The sequence below is a fragment of the Macrobrachium rosenbergii genome, chromosome 16, assembly GCF_040412425.1.
Source record: "Macrobrachium rosenbergii isolate ZJJX-2024 chromosome 16, ASM4041242v1, whole genome shotgun sequence".
Classification (NCBI taxonomy): domain Eukaryota; kingdom Metazoa; phylum Arthropoda; class Malacostraca; order Decapoda; family Palaemonidae; genus Macrobrachium; species Macrobrachium rosenbergii.
The window spans coordinates 39,963,228-39,979,021 of record NC_089756.1 but is presented as its reverse complement, the minus strand read 5'-3'; the positions used below and the strand labels follow the sequence as shown (position 1 = coordinate 39,979,021).

Sequence of the window (15,794 nt, the reverse complement as noted above, 5' to 3'; positions counted from 1 at the left end):
GAGCTTTCCGCCCTTATGCACAAGGCAAGTCCTGTCTGCCAACGGTAGCATCTTGTTCCAATTTGGGAAGGAACGTGGGTTGGGTAGGGCTGGGCTTGGGTGCAGTAATCATTCACTGATCTCGTGGGGAATAGTAACTGGTTTTGGTAAATTACTGATTAACTTTTTAAAAAAGGGCTTTTATAAAAGTTGACAAGAAGATATAAGTTTTAGTTTTTTTTTTTTTTTTTTTTCATAAAGACCTTGCAAGAGCTATTTTGAGTTCTTAACGTTCATGCTGACTGCATTTTTACCAAATTGCATGTAGGGGACATGGATATTTTTGCTAGTGTTGTACTTCAGTATTTGATGACTGCGTGATATCATGGGTCTCCTATTTTATAAAAACTTGACAGTCTCTGAGATGTAGTGGAAAGTGTTGTGACTGAAATCTGTTTTTAATTGTTGGGTTGTACACCTAGGTGTTTGTGCAATTTTTTTATTATGTAAGAGTGAAAGCACTTGCACTTTGTCTGTTGGGAAACTGCTACAGAATATATTTCCATTAAATATATTGCAAGGGGCAGTGTTTTGCTTGATCAAATTTAAATGCCATGCCTCACAACACAACAGGTGTGTAACCCTTAGATGCTGCTGCATGTGCTCTCTCTCTCTCTCTCTCTCTCTCTCTCTCTCTCTCTCTCTCTCTCTCTCTCTCTCTCTCTCTCTCTCTCTCTCTCTCTCTCTCTCTCTCCTTCCTTATTTTCCTAGATTTCTCTCTTGTAGATTTCCTTCCTGAATTCCCCTCAGGCCCAGTTAATTCTTTATGATCACATGGGCCTTCTTCCTGGGCATTGGTTGTCTTTGCTTCCATATCTTTTTACTTCTGTGACCCTTTCCCTCAACTTATCAAATGCCCAGTTTCTCTCAGTCTTTGAAGTGTTTTTCTTTTAACTTAAGGACATCATCTTTCATCAATATCATCTTTAGTAATATTACTCAAGCCGTGTGTGTGTGTGGCCATTTCATAGTCACATCTTTTCAAAATGTTCATTCAGTTTTTTTAAGTGTTAATGTGTTGTGGGTTAGTTATTTTTCTTTTATACACATTACTGTATAAGTTTTTGCTCTGTTAATAGGATTCTCATCTACCAGTAGTCAAGATGTTTGTTTCCATCGTTTTCAGGAAGCAGTATTGAGTTCGCGCCTGTACCTTTTCTACAACAGCATTTTGTCATTTTCCTGTCTTGACTCTTTCCTTTGCTTTCTTTCCAGTTACCAGAAGATTTGTTTTGCCTATGTTGATTACGAGACTTCTCTCCATTCCTTTCTCATCTCTTAAACATTTCCACTGCCTCCTCTTCATTCTGCCATTAACCCTAGGGCATCTAGTAATGTTAAATATAGTTTAACCTTTCAGCTCTGCATGTTGTTATCTAAGGGTTAAACACATTCTAAATTGTAAAAGATTGGTTAAAGTTAGCATTTTGCTTTATACCTAAAGGAAGTACAAATTGGAAGCACTCAAGCCACGACTGAAAGAAGTCATACATGCAGCTTGGTAGAAATGCAAATCTCACCTAGTTTGCTTTTCAAGTTTGTTTGTTAAAAATCATTTGAGATGAAGAAATAATTAGAAGCTTTTTCCTTTCTTTGCTGAAAATAATACTGAGTAATGGATGCAATTTTGCATTATCTTTCATTTAAAGAAAAGTTTTTTGAATTTTTGAACTGGCAGAAATTGTTTTTGTTTTTAAAAGGGTGGAAGCCATGGAGATCCAAGTGAATGTTGCCTTATATTTTTTTTTTTTTGCAGCCAAATTGCTGAACAAGATAGTTATTTCAGTACGTGTTATAGTACAGTATATACCATTCTTTCTATGTAAGAAATTGAGCACCATTTTCAAATGTGATCATGAGAAATTTGATTCAAGATTTTGGGGGTTCAGGGAAATGCTGATTGCACAGATCATTGCAGCATTTGCCAATGATGCTACGGAAAAAAAAAGATAAGAAAAAAGACCAGTGGGGGGACTGGATGTAATGGAAGAATAAAGTACCATATCTCTTGTTTATATATTATATATACGTATATGCAGTATATTTATATACATATATATACAGTATATTGATCTTTGTCTTGAAAATTTTCTTGAATGTTAAACCTTAAGCTGAGAACTAGTTTTGTTATTAATTTTGTAATATGTAGTTTCCTATTAATTTGAAGTGCATGTACTGTACAACTTTTGCTTCATAGTCACTATTACTTGATTGCCCTTGGGTCGTAAGCGTCTGGAGGAACAGTTGTTTTGTCGGATGATCGAGGCTGGATGCACAGGTTACTAGAAATTACTTGATTTCTTGTGTTTCTTTTGAAACATTAAAATGCTTTGTCAAAGTATAGAGGTCTAATTTCATTGTAGAATGTCTCCTTTGCTAAACAGGGTACAAGTGCACTAATGGCATTTCTACCATAGTGATTCAGATTAGCAGACATCACATTTCTTAGGCAAAATCTTTGTATTGTTTCTTGAAAAACAGCTGATTTTCATTCAGCATTGCTGCAAAATTAGTAATGCTAAAGAAAACTTTAGTTTGCCATCATTTATTTATTGCAATAATGTCCCTGAGCTTGATTCTTCTTTCATTTAGCGATAAATTTTTAGAATCTTCTGTAGTTCTTTTGTTTTGCCAGTTTTTGCAAACTTAATTTCAACCAGTGCCCATTGAATAGTTGTGAACTTGGCCAGTGATGTTTATTCCACTCTCTCTCAACATCCATAGATGTTATATTTATCGGACCATTTTGTTTTTTAATATATTATTACCATTGGATTACCTCGTAACCTGTAGCTTCTGTACTTAAGTGTCTCTTTAGCATTACATCTTCCCCATTTAGTTCTTCTTGGATTTTTGTTTTTTAATTAGATATGTTTAGTTTCCTTTTTAGCATGTTACTGAGCAAAACACTGTGATCATTTTTAGTATCTTGATGATCCTGCTACTCTGGCAAAAGCTGTTCTTTTTCTGACACTTGTGACCCACTGTGTGCAAGAAGGGATTGGCTTTCTACAAGCTAAGAGTTTGTTATTTTGTGTATTAACATAATAGGTAAATAGCCACATAATAAATCTGGGAAGAATATCAGTAATTGCTTCACCTTAGTCTAGGGCCAGCTCCATCGTGATGGTGTGTGTGTGTATGCGACAATATGCAGCGACTTCTGAAGGTCTTTGCCTATTGCTCTGTGCTCTTTGGCTTTTTTGTTAGACTCAAATGTCGATTAAATGTCCATTTCATTCGAGTTGGTGTTGCTGGTCATGTCTAATTCCCGAAACGACACCCTTACAGAAACAGGAAGAAGAAAAGGAAAGGGAAAAGAAGCTGAGGGAGAAGGACAGAGAAAGAGACCGCGACAGAGACAAGGACCGCGACAGGGACAAGGAACGGGATCGGGACAGAGAGCGCGAACGCGAGAGGGAGCGTGAAAGGGAAAGAGACAAGGAACGGGAGCGGGAGAGAGAGAGGGAACGCGAGAGGGAGAGGGAGAGAGAACGTGAGCGCGAGAGGGAACGAAGGGAGAGGGAGGAGAAGTTGAGACGACGATCCCGGTCAGGCTCCCGTGGGGCTCCCACCAGAAGGTCAAGATCCCAGTCTGCGGAAGTGCGCCGGTCGAAAAAGGAGAAAAGGTTTGGTATCATTTCTCCTGTTGTCTTTCTATGCTGAATCTTTTAAGACTTGAAGTCTTTAACTATAAAAATCTTTAACTATAAAAGATAGTGCAGGGTATACAGTAGAAAGTTCCTTTGGCCTTCAGGTCTCCCTGGTGTCTTGAACATAACTTAACCACTTATCTTTATCTAGCTTTGAATTTTCAACCCCTTATTTAAAAATTAATCCTTTGAGCCGTTGAGCCCAGTAAAAGTCATGAAATATGATTCTTGTCCAATTGAGAAAGTCGCTTCCTTACATTGTTAAAATGTAATGTATAAGAAACCCAGTTTTTCAGTTTTTACAAAAAGTTTATGTATTTTGACTTAGGGTCAGGTTAAACTGTACAGCAAAGGGTCAGGTTAAACTCTACAGCAAAATGTAGTGGTCAGATTAAACTCTACAGTAAAATGTAGTGTTCAGGTTAAACTGTACAGTAAAAAGTAAACAAGTTAAACTAAAAATGTGATCAGATTAAACTATACATTAAAAAATGGTCAGGTGAAACTTAAAAAAGTAGTCAGGTTAAACTAAACAGTGAAAAGTCGTCAGGTTAAACTATACAGTAAAAAATGGTCAGGTTAAACTAAAAGTTGAAAAGTGTTCAGGTTAAACCATCAGTAAATTAACATAAGTACTGCACTTATGAAGTATTTGCCCCCCCCCCTCAGGTCACCCTCACCTGTAAGGAGAAGTGAGAGAGACATGCTGCGAGAGAAAGAGGAAGAGGACAAAGAACGTAAAGAGCAAGAAAGGAAAGTTCGGAAGAAGGAACTACAGTACCAGGTAATAAGAGACCTTTGCTATTTATACCAGGTGTAGTGATGTTAGTTATATTAATACTGCATTTAACGTAGGAAGGCTAGTTTAACAATATGACTGACTTGGGCCATCTCCTACAAGCTTAGTCCCCCTTTGGAACTTCCATATGGCCATGTCCCAGTACAAAAATCTTTAAATTCAGAGTTGCTGCTGATGCAGGGGCAATGTTTTTTGTGGTTATCCCAAATTCCAACCACAGTGAAAAATCAGGTCTTAAAAAAAATCTTTGTAACTTAGCTCAATGGTCTGGTTAAACTGTCGATGTCAGAGTAACCTGTTATCTTGAGTGTCTGTGCCCTGTAAAAGTCCCTAAATCTAACTACCTAGTTGTCATTGATTTCCCTGTATTTTGAAAGTGTTACCTATCCTTCCTGTTTATGCTGTAAAGCTGTAGATCTACCAGCTTTGGCTTTGATTACTTGCTTTGTAAATTGATGTCTAGCTTCTCAGGGGTTTTTCTGTTTCATGAGTTGTTCTTTTTGACACATTTACCATAAATGTGTGCATTTTGAGTAGTATATATTATATGTTATATTGCAAATTTTGGTGCAGATTGTTGAATTTACAAAAGTCCTTTTGATAGATTGATAAATTGTTTCCCAGAGTTGTATGGAAAGATTGAGAAGGAAGGAAAGATATGAAAGAGTGGAAGAATGGAGCAACACATGTTAGTGTCAGGGGGTATTTTACTGACACTTGTTCTGCTTTCCAGTAAAATTTTAGGAGTAAGGTTGTCTACAAGAAGCTGCTTAACAGTACTTTAGTTGATGTCTGATGGCACGTAAAGGCTCAAATTAGTGTGCGATTAAAGTAATTAAAATTGACTTCAATTTCAGGAACGCTTGAAGAACTGGGAGACACGAGAACATAAAAAACAAAAGGAACTCGACAGAGAAAAGGAGAAGGATCGCCTGAAGGAGCTGGAAAGGGAGGAAGAGGCGCGACGTTTGAAGGAGTTCCTTGAGGATTATGACGACGAAAGAGATGATCCAAAATATTATAAGTGAGTTGTTTAGAAATTATTTAGTAGCGTAATTTTATTTTCAAATTTTTTCTCACTTTAGAATTGTCTGTACAATTACACAGGTCACAATGCAGGGGTGGGAGTCATAATCTATGGTAAAGATTTTTCAGTTTTATAGTAGGAGAGCAGTAGAATTACATGACTAAGCAAGAAAAATTAATTAGTTTTAAAAATAGTTGTATACATCCAAATGACTGTGGGTTTTTACTCTTGACATTTTAAATATTAAAAAGTTTTCCCTGTAAAGTTGTTTTTCTGAATTGTACAGGTTAGTAGAACTGGCCAGGCCCTGGAAAGGCCCTTGTAAATCATTCAACATACGTAGACAACAAAATGTGATTTCTAATTTTCATTTTAATGCCTATTACCAAATCATAATCTGGCAGACAAGGTCAGGATATCCTAGTGTTTTGGTGTTCTCTCAGTGGTGTGGTCTTTCAGACTTACAATATGGCACTTCCTTTTCAGGGGACATGCTTTCCAGAGAAGATTATTAGACAGGGAACAAGAAAAAGAAATGGACACGAGAGACAGAGTCAAAGAAAAGGAGGAGCTTGAAGAGTTGAGAGCCAAAATATTGGCGGAAGGTCACGACAATCCAGACGCAGCCTTCCAGAAGGTTTGTTAATAAGTTATTGTTTTTCTGAGGTCTGTATGACAAAGAAGTTTGTAAATTTAGAAAGGAAGTGTCAGTGCTTACAACCCCTTGCCTTACTCGGTATTTACAAAATATTCATACTCTTGTGATCAATAATGATTTTAATTTGTTTTGAAACCAGTTTATGTGTGCATGTAGGGAACAACATGAATAATGCTCGTAGGAATTCTTTTTATAGTGAGACCTAACCACCTTCACTGATTGAGGACTTTAGTGTACAAATACCCGACATTGACATATTCTAGGCATGTGCAGAGAGAGAGGAACAGTATCGTCCCAAGTTGTTAATTAAGCCAGCTGAACGGAAGATTCCTCCTGTGACCTCGGTTCCTGATGAACCTCCACCAGCCCAGCCACAAACTCCGGATCAGCCGCCGTTACCTGTCGCACCCCCTGAATCGGATTCAGATTCCGATGGCCACATGTCTGATGCTCCTCCAGAACCTATGCCCGATATGAATGATGATTCTCAGTCAAGAGGTAAGGGTTTTTCAATGATGATAGGTAAATATTGTAAGGTGTTAGTAAAATTATGCATGGTTCCAGAATACCTTGGTCTTACATGATCCGAGTTGCGCGAATTCAGAGACATGCGAACGTTTCATTGGAACCTAACTAATTGTCATATGTGATTTTTTCACAGACATGTGACTTTGCAAATCCTCAAGAAACCCTGCAAAAGTGTTTGTTTACATTTTATGCAATTGATAAGTTTCCAAGCTTTTATGTGTAAATTAAATAACATTAAATAAGAATAGTGTAAATTAAATAACATTAAATAATAAAAATAATTTCTCTCTCTCTCTCTCTCTCTCTCTCTCTCTCTCTCTCTCTCTCTCTCTCTCTCTCTCTCTCTCTCTCTCTCTCTCTCTCTCTCTCTCTCTCTCTCTCTCTCTCTCTCTCTCTCTCTCTCATAGTTTTACGACTTATTATTTCCCTGTACATCTTTACCTGTACAGTAGGTAGTTTAAATTGATCTAATTTTACCTGTACCATCTATGAACTGTCAATGTGCTAGTGTGGCAAATACATTCTAAAACATAGAGACATAATAACCAAGTTGTATTAGTCCAAGTAAAAAACACTGTACTGTATGTTCATGAAAAACATTTTAGAACAAAGAGAAAGAAACGTAGAATAAAGTTCTTAAAAACAAGGTTGAGGAGACTTCTAAAAATAGATTAATCAGAAGGGGGAGAGAGAAATTCTCTTCCAACTCTCTATTTTTATGTCAGTCATTTATTTCTGTTTTTAAGGGTAATGTATTAAGCTAACTTCTAAATGAAGTTACAGTAACTTTAATAAACATTTAAAAGTTGCTGAATACTTTGGGAGCATAATAAACATTTAAAAGTTGCTGAATACTTTGGGAGCATGATTAGGGTCATGTTTAGTGTTTAAACTCTAGAAATAACCTTTTACTAGCATTTTTAGAGACCGTGCCAAACTTACGCAAAAATTCGCCTTGCGCGTGGGGTTCTGGAACCTAACCTTGCATAAGTTAGGGGTATGACAGTATATATTTCTTTAGGTATTGCAAATTGTGAAGAATTTATGATTTGACAGTATATTGAGATGCCAAAAAATTCAAGAACCTGAATAAAGTTGTTTTTGCCATCCCAGTTTTAATGATGGTTCTTGCTTTTTTGCTTAATTTTTATGCATTTTTATATCCTGAATGATCTCATTATATGATTTTGTTCAGAACTTGTGTACAGTATTTTGATGTTGACTTTTACCTTTTTATCACTTTTTCCTCTATGGGGTTGTTGTTGCCTACAGTGTGCCACATTTGTTATAATGTCCCTTTTTCCCTAAGTTTTAGGTTTTATGTGTACTTATTTCGTTTATTCTGTTTCCTGCCATCCCTGAACTCCTTGCCACCAAACCTCCCCATTCATCCTTGGCCTTACGTGGCACCCTTTGACTGCATTGCCATATCAATTTGAATATTATCAAAAATTTTGTATATTGGTTTTATATTTATTCAGGATATTTTAGCTTTTTCATGTTTGTCTCTTACAGATACCTTCCCATCAGCAGATGTTACCCCAACTCCACCTAAGAGAAAGAAGCTTGACGTAAAAGATGTATTTAATCAAGATGACGATGATTTACCTCAAAAAAAGAAAAAATTACCTCTTCCAGGTATGTTGGTTAAATGGGTGTTCAACAAAAGTGGATTTCAACCAAACCACTCCAAACCAAAGACAGTCTATTGTAAACTGATATGATAAGTTAAGGACGCTATAAAATCTCAACCCACTTCCTGGTCCCAGCTTTGGTTCTGCTTGCATTTATAGCTTCTGTGTAAGGATAGTTGTTCTTTGACATGATTTAAAATCATGATTATGAAAGTTGAATCCCAGCTCCAAATGTAATTCTTGAATTTATCCTCTTTTGTAATCATTTCAGAACGAACACTATCAGCCAAAGAAGACCCTCTTCAGAAGCTCCTAAGAAATACGGAATCAGGTACCTGTATGATTTAAATTTTTATATAATTAGCGTTTCAGTTCTGTTACAAAAAGGAGTTTATATGAAGGTTCCATATATATATATATATATATATATATATATATATATATATATATATATATATATATATATATATATATATATATATATATATATATATATATATATATATATATATATATATATATTATATATATATATATATATGCAGACAATTAATAATGCTGTTTTTTTTTTTTTTTTTTTTTCTTTAAATTTCAGGAAAGGATAAGAGTGGGAAGGAGAAAGGTGGTGAAGAGAAACGCAAGCATATAAAGAACATGATTGATAAAATACCAACGAGCAAAGATGAATTGTTTGCGTACCCCATTGACTCATCCCTAGTAGATAACGTGAGTTTCTCTTACTCCAGTGGATAGGTGTTCAATTCGAAAACGTCTGATTTGTGTAAATAGTATGCTCAATTTAAGTTGGGTTCTGAGGCAATATATGCATGGTACATTTCAAGTGTTTTAAGCTTTTAATCTCATGAATAAACCTAAAAAGTTTATTCGTAGTGACAGAGCTCATTTCATGCAGTTTTTTTTTTCCCCTCTGTTTCAAACTTATGCAACAAATTGTTTTGATACAGGATTGCAAGCCACAACACTGAGAATTTATAAACTTGTAATAATTTTGAAATGTGTGGCAGTTGATTTGTATTTTATTTAATAGTTGCCAGTGAATCAGTTCCAGTTATTTTCCTACAAGTGACCATAAATATAGACAGCTTTCTTTTATTTTTCAGGTTTTAATGGAGAAGAGAATCCGACCTTGGATTAATAAGAAAATTATTGAATACATTGGAGAACCTGAACCAACTTTAGTCGATTTTATTTGCTCCAAAGTTCTAGTAGGATCAGAACCACAGTCACTCCTAAATGATGTACAAATGGTTGGTCATAATTTCTTTCTCTTGGTAAACATTCACAATTTGTAGATTTTCTCTTTTTGGTTTGTTTTGCCCTGGTGTTTTCAAAAGTTGAATGTAACTAAACATCTTGGTAATTGAATGACACTGTGGAGGTAACCTTGTGCTATGGAATTATCCTTAGTGATGGCCATGTCTTCCCTTCAAGCACTAAGAAGTGTAAGTGGGCTATGTGGACTGATCGTACACTAGTACAAGCAGTGTCCTTGACAAGGCCTTATATCCACCAGCATTTACTAAAGTAGGCCATCCATATAGAGAGAATAAAGGCTAAATGTGAACTACTGAGGTACACCAGTGATGAGGAGGATTTTTCATATCTTTTTTTTCCCTGACTCATTATCTCTTCTTGAAAGAGCCTGTGATGAAGTGGTATCACAAAGAACCTTGAGCACTATTAGAAGTGCTTGACTCAGGTGCACTAAATGGTCCTCCCCCAGGTGCTTAAATCCCATGAACATAACACATGAGATAGCTTGATTTTCAATAGAAGTTGTGTAAAGTTTTAAAAATATAATTTCAAGGTCAGCTGTAAAAGCTTGTTAGTTCCATTGTGCTTATCTGCATTATTCATTGTTTTATAACCCCGTTTACTGATTTATCTGTCAGACCTGTCAAACTATTCTCTACCTCTTTTCAAATATCAGAAGCTTAGTGAAGTGGTGTGTCTCTCAGTCTGTATGACTTTTTGGTTTCCTTTTTTTGTGGCTTACCAGCAAATTTAAGTGAAATATCTTTTGTGTAACCAAGAAATGTTTGAGTCATATTAATGAATATTGCCATAATATGTTGAAGATATGATAAAACAAACCTGAATGTTTTGTGTAAGACACATCATATGAATTTCACATTATTCATTTGGTAATAAATGGTCGTATTTTTCTATCTTTTTCAGGTTTTAGATGACGAAGCTGAGGTGTTTGTTGTCAAGATGTGGCGATTACTAATATATGAAATTGAATCAAAAAAATTAGGAACCAGTAAAGCGTAATATTTTTGTAATAGAAAATAAGGGATATAACTTTTCTGTTCATATGTTCAAAGATATTGTAAATTAATTTTTCTATGAATAAGGTACTGTTTATATAATTTTTGTCTCATAGGTAAAAATGACTCAAGTGTTAAATTATCTTCATGATTCCAAATCACTTGCAAGTGTGTAAGAGAAGCAGTTCAATCAATCGATGCAGTTTGGACCAAAATAAGCAAATGGGTGTTTGATGTCTCTCAGATGTGATGTTAAAAATTTTCTCTCTCCTTTTGAAATTGTACTTCATTACATAAAAGCATTACATGGGAGATGCTTGAGAAAAAGGATCTAGATAGGAATAATGGTCTCTGGAAATGGATTTCACAATAGTAATGAATTTTTGTAGGTGTTCTGGAAATGGATTTCACAATAGTAATGAATTTTTGTAGGTGTTCAAGTCTTTGCTTAACTACAGCTTCATTTGTTCTCGTCAAGGTATAATCTACCGAAGTACTTAACAGCTTGATTATCCTAAAAAATTTCTCTCTTTTTCCTCATTGGAAATGATTGGGTATGTTTTAGTTGTCTAAGTGATGTATGTTTGTCACAGCAAATTTTTGTTTTTATTCTTACCATCCTGATAGTTTTTTTTATTAATTTTATAGTGAAACATTATTTACTAGTCATAAACATGTTCCACAGAATAGTTAATCATCTTTGATGTTGACAGTGCAGTGGTAAGTTTATTATCTTTATTTCAAGCTTAAAGCACTTCCATTGCCGTGGTGTCTATCATATTAGTTTCAAATGTATTTAACTAAGAGTTAAGTTTATTTTAACTAGAGATGTGTCTGGTTAAAGAGAAAACGTTATTAATCTGACTAGTGTCATTAGTAATTTATTGATCAGTGATTTATGATTTAAAATGTGTGTGTTCCCTTCTCGTTTGTTGATCTTTGTATGTAGGAACCGAAACTTTGCCCATAACGTATTTGGGATCGTGTCTTCGGCCTGTTACAAGTTGTCAAGCATTTCTTCGTTCATAGTTGGTTTTGTCCAGTGTATTTTTGAAAATATGTTAAAATTACTGTATGACTATATAATATTTTTTATACATATGCATGTGCTAAGGATGGTTTTGTGAACAGGTTACATGTAAACTTAATTTTACGTACCCAGATATCAGGCTACACTGCATGGTTCCTTTGTTCTCTCTTGAATAGTGGTTTATAAGGTTACCATTACTGTTTGAAATGTTTTCAAGGTAATATTGTTTTGTACCCCCTTGTGATGTCTTTTTTTTTCATTTACAGATTTAAGTTGCACTCAAATTTGTCATGGTTGTATTTTCCACACTTGATTATACAAGCCTCAGCCAGCTACCTAACATTGCTCAGGAATTAATAGCAAGAAACTCTTTCATTATTTATTAAACATGAATATCTTTCCACCCAGCTTAACACATTATTTGAATTTGAGTCACTTGTCAATGGATCAAAGGGGTTTGACTTGGTTTCTCAGTTATTTTGGATTTGATGCCTAACTAGATTTCTGTAACTATCGTACGTATATCCAAATGGGTTCAAGCTTGCATTTTTGTGTACAGTATTTGAAAAATTAGCATTGTTTCAGGAAGAAAAAGAAAATGAGTACTTTTATGTATTAGGGAAAGGGAGCGTGTACTACTCTATTTCTGCATAACGCATGTTTTTCCAGATTTTTTTCAGTATTGTATAAAAGACAGCAGTTCAATTCATTTCATGAAGAATGCTCTTTTATATTACATCACATGAAGAGAAATGTCGCAGCCCATTGAGTAAGACTTCATAGGTGAAGACCTAAGACCTGATGGGCAACTCAGACAGAAAGCACGAGGGTAGGGAAGAGTGGAGAAGGAAAGAACTTGCTTTATGTCTAACCCCATGAAGGGAGAATCCAACATCATAATATTTACGACGATTGAGTGAGAGTTCGCAGTTCTTGAATTTGGATCTTGTTTCTTTTTTGACACAAAATCTTGTCTGTGTGATCTTCATTCCATGTGTAAATAATCACTTGCACAGTTTCATGTGTGAAACAGTACCTGTATTTTTCTTGTTATATTTATTCTTTTTTTTTTTTTTTTTTCTACAATAGGATAAGAACTTAAAGTGTTGAAAGGTGGCGATGAGTGGTACTGAGAGTTTAAATTCTCAATGATCTGTTTTTTTTTTTTTTTTTTTTCCAAACTGAAATTATGGTTGCTATTCAGTTCCCTTCAAGTAAGGTGTGAATCATTTTGTATTTGTGGAAGTTGAATATCGAGTGAAAGGTTTTATCACATTCGTTCTGGACTTTAATTACCTACAAAATACTTTTTAAAAAATCATTTAGTTGAAAGACAGATCAGTCATGGTGCAAAACTCTCCTGGAGTCTAAGTATGTCAAGTTTTGTTGAATGAAGTGTGCGTGTGATTGTAAATAAAGACCAGTTTCAAAGTGTGTGTTTATTATCCAAATAATTTTTAAATTTGTTTAGTATTTATCTCCAGAGGTTTGGCCTTTTGCTGTGGATTGGTGTCTAGAGGTAGGAATTTACCTTCATGCACAAGCCATAACATTCTCATTAATTAGAAGTGCCTTTTGTTACCTGGGAATATATTAAAACACAAAGAAACAATGAGTCCTGTAGTCTCATGGGAACAGCTGTTTATGCATCAGGCATCTGATATAAAAAGGAAATCGTATCTAAAGATCTATAAATGAAACTACAGCCGAATGAAGAACAGGTTAAGATGGTAATTACTGTGTAAATAGTATGAAAAACCAATGTAAACAATACTTTAAACTTTCAAGAATTACCCACGTGTTACCTAGGTTTACAGCGGGTAACTGATTAACCTGTATATTGCAACTAGTAACGTAGGCTGATAAGCAATATGTTGTGACCTTCAGCAAAAGATGCTGTCAATACATGTTAGTGTTGGTTTTTTGCAGTGTTAGTGTAATATCAGTTTGTACTGATCCAGACAGTCGGCATATGGCAACTACACAGTGAGATTTAATCCTTACCAAAGATATTTTATAAAGAGTTTTGATGTGAAATGCCACTAACCATAATTCTCTACTCGAATAGAAAACTATACAACTCCTGCTAGGAAATTTTATATCTGTTGGTAACATTAGCCACACAGTTGTTCTTCAGCACAGTGGTGATAGGTTTGCACGAGATCAATAAGTACTAAGCCAGGGATGTCGACTTTTTGACTCCACAGAAAAGTAACGGGAACCACTTCCTTAGAGACTTGTCTGATGTCCATTGCATATTCCCTCCTGCATGAATAAGGAAGAGAAGTGAATTCTCAAGATGGCTGAAGTTGAGGAATACATGTAAAATGTTATCATGGGGTGTATTATGCCACTACCTATGGGGAAGATCAAGTATCTTGAAAAAATTTTTACTGTAGTTCCCTTTTTCTTGACCGGATTAAAATGAGACGTGTATGTTGGTCATGGGGAATTTGATTTGACTCGGATAAACATTTTTCTGAGTTCAAGGTTACAACTTTAACTTAGAAATCCCAAATTTTTCGTAGTCTGAAGTGAACCCATTGGTGAAATTATTCTGATTTTATGGTTTAACATGAATCCCAACCTGGAACAGTACTGAAGAATTCTATTCCTCCTTTACAGTGAAATTAATTTACTCAGAAAATCAGCCCAATTTCAGGTAACATTGTCGAGTATTTTTAAGTACCAGTTTCCTTATACCGGGAAATTAGAGTGCTAAATTAACAGAAATACAAGGTGATAGTTTGTGGTGTAATTTGTTAAGGTTATAAAACATTTATTTTTGTAATTACTTAAAATTCTAGACACACAACTCATCGTAGGGAGGTAGTTCCGTCAGTGCAGAGCAAGCGGTGCACTATGGGCATCACTCTTACAACCATTGCAACATCCCTTTGGCCCCTAGCTGCACCCCCTTATATTTATTTTAGTTTACCTCTCCCGTAGGGGGTTAGTGCCGTCAGAGCACCTCATGCGGTGCACTATAGGCAGTACTTAAGGTTCTTTGCAGTGTCCCTTCGGCCCCTAGCTGCCACCCCTCAAGTTTCTTTTACTGTACCTCCTTTCATGTTCTCTTTCTTCCGTCTTACTTTCCACTCTCTCCGAACAACTGAGTGATAGTGCAACTGTGAGGTTTTCCTCCTGTTACACCTTTCAAACCTTTACCGTCAATATTTGTTTCGGCGCAGAACAACCTCATTGGTCCCAGTGCTTGGCCTTTGGCCTAAATACTATATTCAATTCAGTTCATTTTACCGTGCCTCCGATCATATTCTCTTTCTTCTATCTTACTTCCCACCCTGTTCTGACAATTGCTTCATAGTGCAACTGCGAGGTTTTCCTCCTGTTACACCTTGAAAATCTTTCTACTCTCAATTTTCCTTACATCGCTGAATGAACTCATAGGTCCCAGGGCTTGGCCTGTAACCAAAGTTCCATATTTCATTCCATTCCAGACCCCAACTTGATAAAGGATTATTGTGTCGCGTAGTTTTCTCAACTGAAGGAATCACAAATGAATGGATTGTAGCAATTGAGAAAACTGTCTAAAAATCTCTCTTCGACACGGGATGTCTCCCTAGGTACGTACTCACTCAGGTACTCACTGATCACATTTGACCTAGAAGCAAGTGACTCCTACGTGACTTTAATCCAAAACTGGCCTAAACAAAACTTTTATTACACCCAGTCATCTTGAACGTTTAAAAGTAATTTACATAAACCTTTTCTCAAGACTAGAAAATATTTTATCGAGAGCTGATTTTCTCTATAAATTAAGAGCGCGAGTTAATATTTTTAACTGTAAACCAACCCTGACGCACCAATTTGACGCGGGAGATTACATACAGTTGTCTTTGGTGTGGACCCAGCCCCATTAACATACTTTTCCTTTATAACTTTGCATTAGTTTGTTAAGATCATTTTAAAGCTATCTCTCCTCTAAGCGGAGTTTCCTTAAAATTTAAATCTGTAGTAGAAAAGGTTATAACTTCAGAATTTCCCCAAGGAAGAAAGAAAGGAAATAAACATTCTAGCTTTCGCTGCTAGGTGGTACTAATGTCATTAGAAAGGTTGTCGTTGCTTGGTTATTCTGTAGCTGTGCGTTTGCTGGTTTCTGTAGAAGCAGAGAGGT

General features: G+C 35.6%; 1 protein-coding gene across 2 annotated transcripts in view; it reads left to right on the top strand.

Annotated features, from left to right (window-relative positions):
• LOC136847346 (RNA-binding protein 25) overlaps window positions 1-13,090 on the top strand; it is a 30,193-nt gene extending 17,103 nt beyond the window's left edge. For both annotated transcript variants that reach the window (XM_067118931.1, XM_067118930.1), the window contains 10 exons: window positions 3,331-3,668; window positions 4,362-4,476; window positions 5,349-5,515; window positions 6,005-6,155; window positions 6,440-6,674; window positions 8,220-8,342; window positions 8,610-8,669; window positions 8,934-9,064; window positions 9,460-9,606; window positions 10,538-13,090. In XM_067118931.1, the coding sequence (XP_066975032.1) occupies window positions 3,331-3,668; window positions 4,362-4,476; window positions 5,349-5,515; window positions 6,005-6,155; window positions 6,440-6,674; window positions 8,220-8,342; window positions 8,610-8,669; window positions 8,934-9,064; window positions 9,460-9,606; window positions 10,538-10,633 (1,563 nt within the window). In that variant the 3' untranslated portion in view covers window positions 10,634-13,090. The remainder of the gene's footprint in view (window positions 1-3,330; window positions 3,669-4,361; window positions 4,477-5,348; window positions 5,516-6,004; window positions 6,156-6,439; window positions 6,675-8,219; window positions 8,343-8,609; window positions 8,670-8,933; window positions 9,065-9,459; window positions 9,607-10,537) is intronic.
• The last annotated feature ends 2,704 nt before the right edge of the window (window positions 13,091-15,794 follow it).